This window comes from Condylura cristata, unplaced genomic scaffold, assembly GCF_000260355.1.
Source record: "Condylura cristata isolate star-nosed mole 26May11 unplaced genomic scaffold, ConCri1.0 scaffold00009, whole genome shotgun sequence".
NCBI classification, from domain to species: Eukaryota; Metazoa; Chordata; class Mammalia; order Eulipotyphla; family Talpidae; genus Condylura; species Condylura cristata.
In genome coordinates, this window is record NW_004567110.1 from 1408883 (window position 1) to 1409382 (window position 500).

At 75.0% G+C, this 500-nt stretch overlaps 1 protein-coding gene across 1 annotated transcript in view; it reads right to left on the reverse strand.

Annotated features, from left to right (window-relative positions):
* Positions 1-25: 25 nt before the first annotated feature.
* The window catches only part of GPIHBP1 (glycosylphosphatidylinositol anchored high density lipoprotein binding protein 1), a 29716-nt gene continuing 29241 nt past the window's right edge, over positions 26-500 (reverse strand). Inside the window, exons 4-5 of the mRNA XM_012722879.1 lie at positions 364-477; positions 26-297 (exon numbers count right to left, since the gene is read on the reverse strand). Of these exons, the coding sequence (XP_012578333.1) occupies positions 71-297; positions 364-477 (341 nt within the window). The 3' untranslated portion in view covers positions 26-70. The remainder of the gene's footprint in view (positions 298-363; positions 478-500) is intronic.

A 500-nucleotide genomic window follows, 5' to 3' on the forward strand; every position in this document is an offset into this window, starting at 1 on the left:
GGCCACGCGCGGGACATGTCAGCTTTATTCGCGGTGCGGCGGGGGCAGCCGGGGAGGGGCGTCTCGGGGCTCAACGCCCAGAGGCTGAAAGGAGGCCGAGCAGGAGGCCGGCGGCCAGCGCCACAGGGCTGCCCCGGGGCACCCGCGCCGCGCCCCCCGGCCAGTCCTGCCAGGGTGGGACGTTGCACAGCGCCGACTGGCAGCAGGCCACGGTCATCAGGGTCCCGGCCACCGTCCTGGAGATGGGGTCGCACGTGTCCGAACACCACGCCGAGTAGGTGGTCAGGGGCCCGGACTCTGGGGGGTGGGCGGAGGTCAGGCGGAGGAGGGCGTGCGCCCCGGGCCCCCCCCGCCTGGGCTCACCAGTGTCCCCGTGGGAGAGGATGGTCTTGCAGAAGACGTGGCCGGAGCTGCAGCTGCGCCGCACGCCGCAGAGCTCCCCGCGGCGCAGAGACTGGCAGGAGTAGCACCGCAGCCCTGGGGGGGCGGGGCCTCACCGG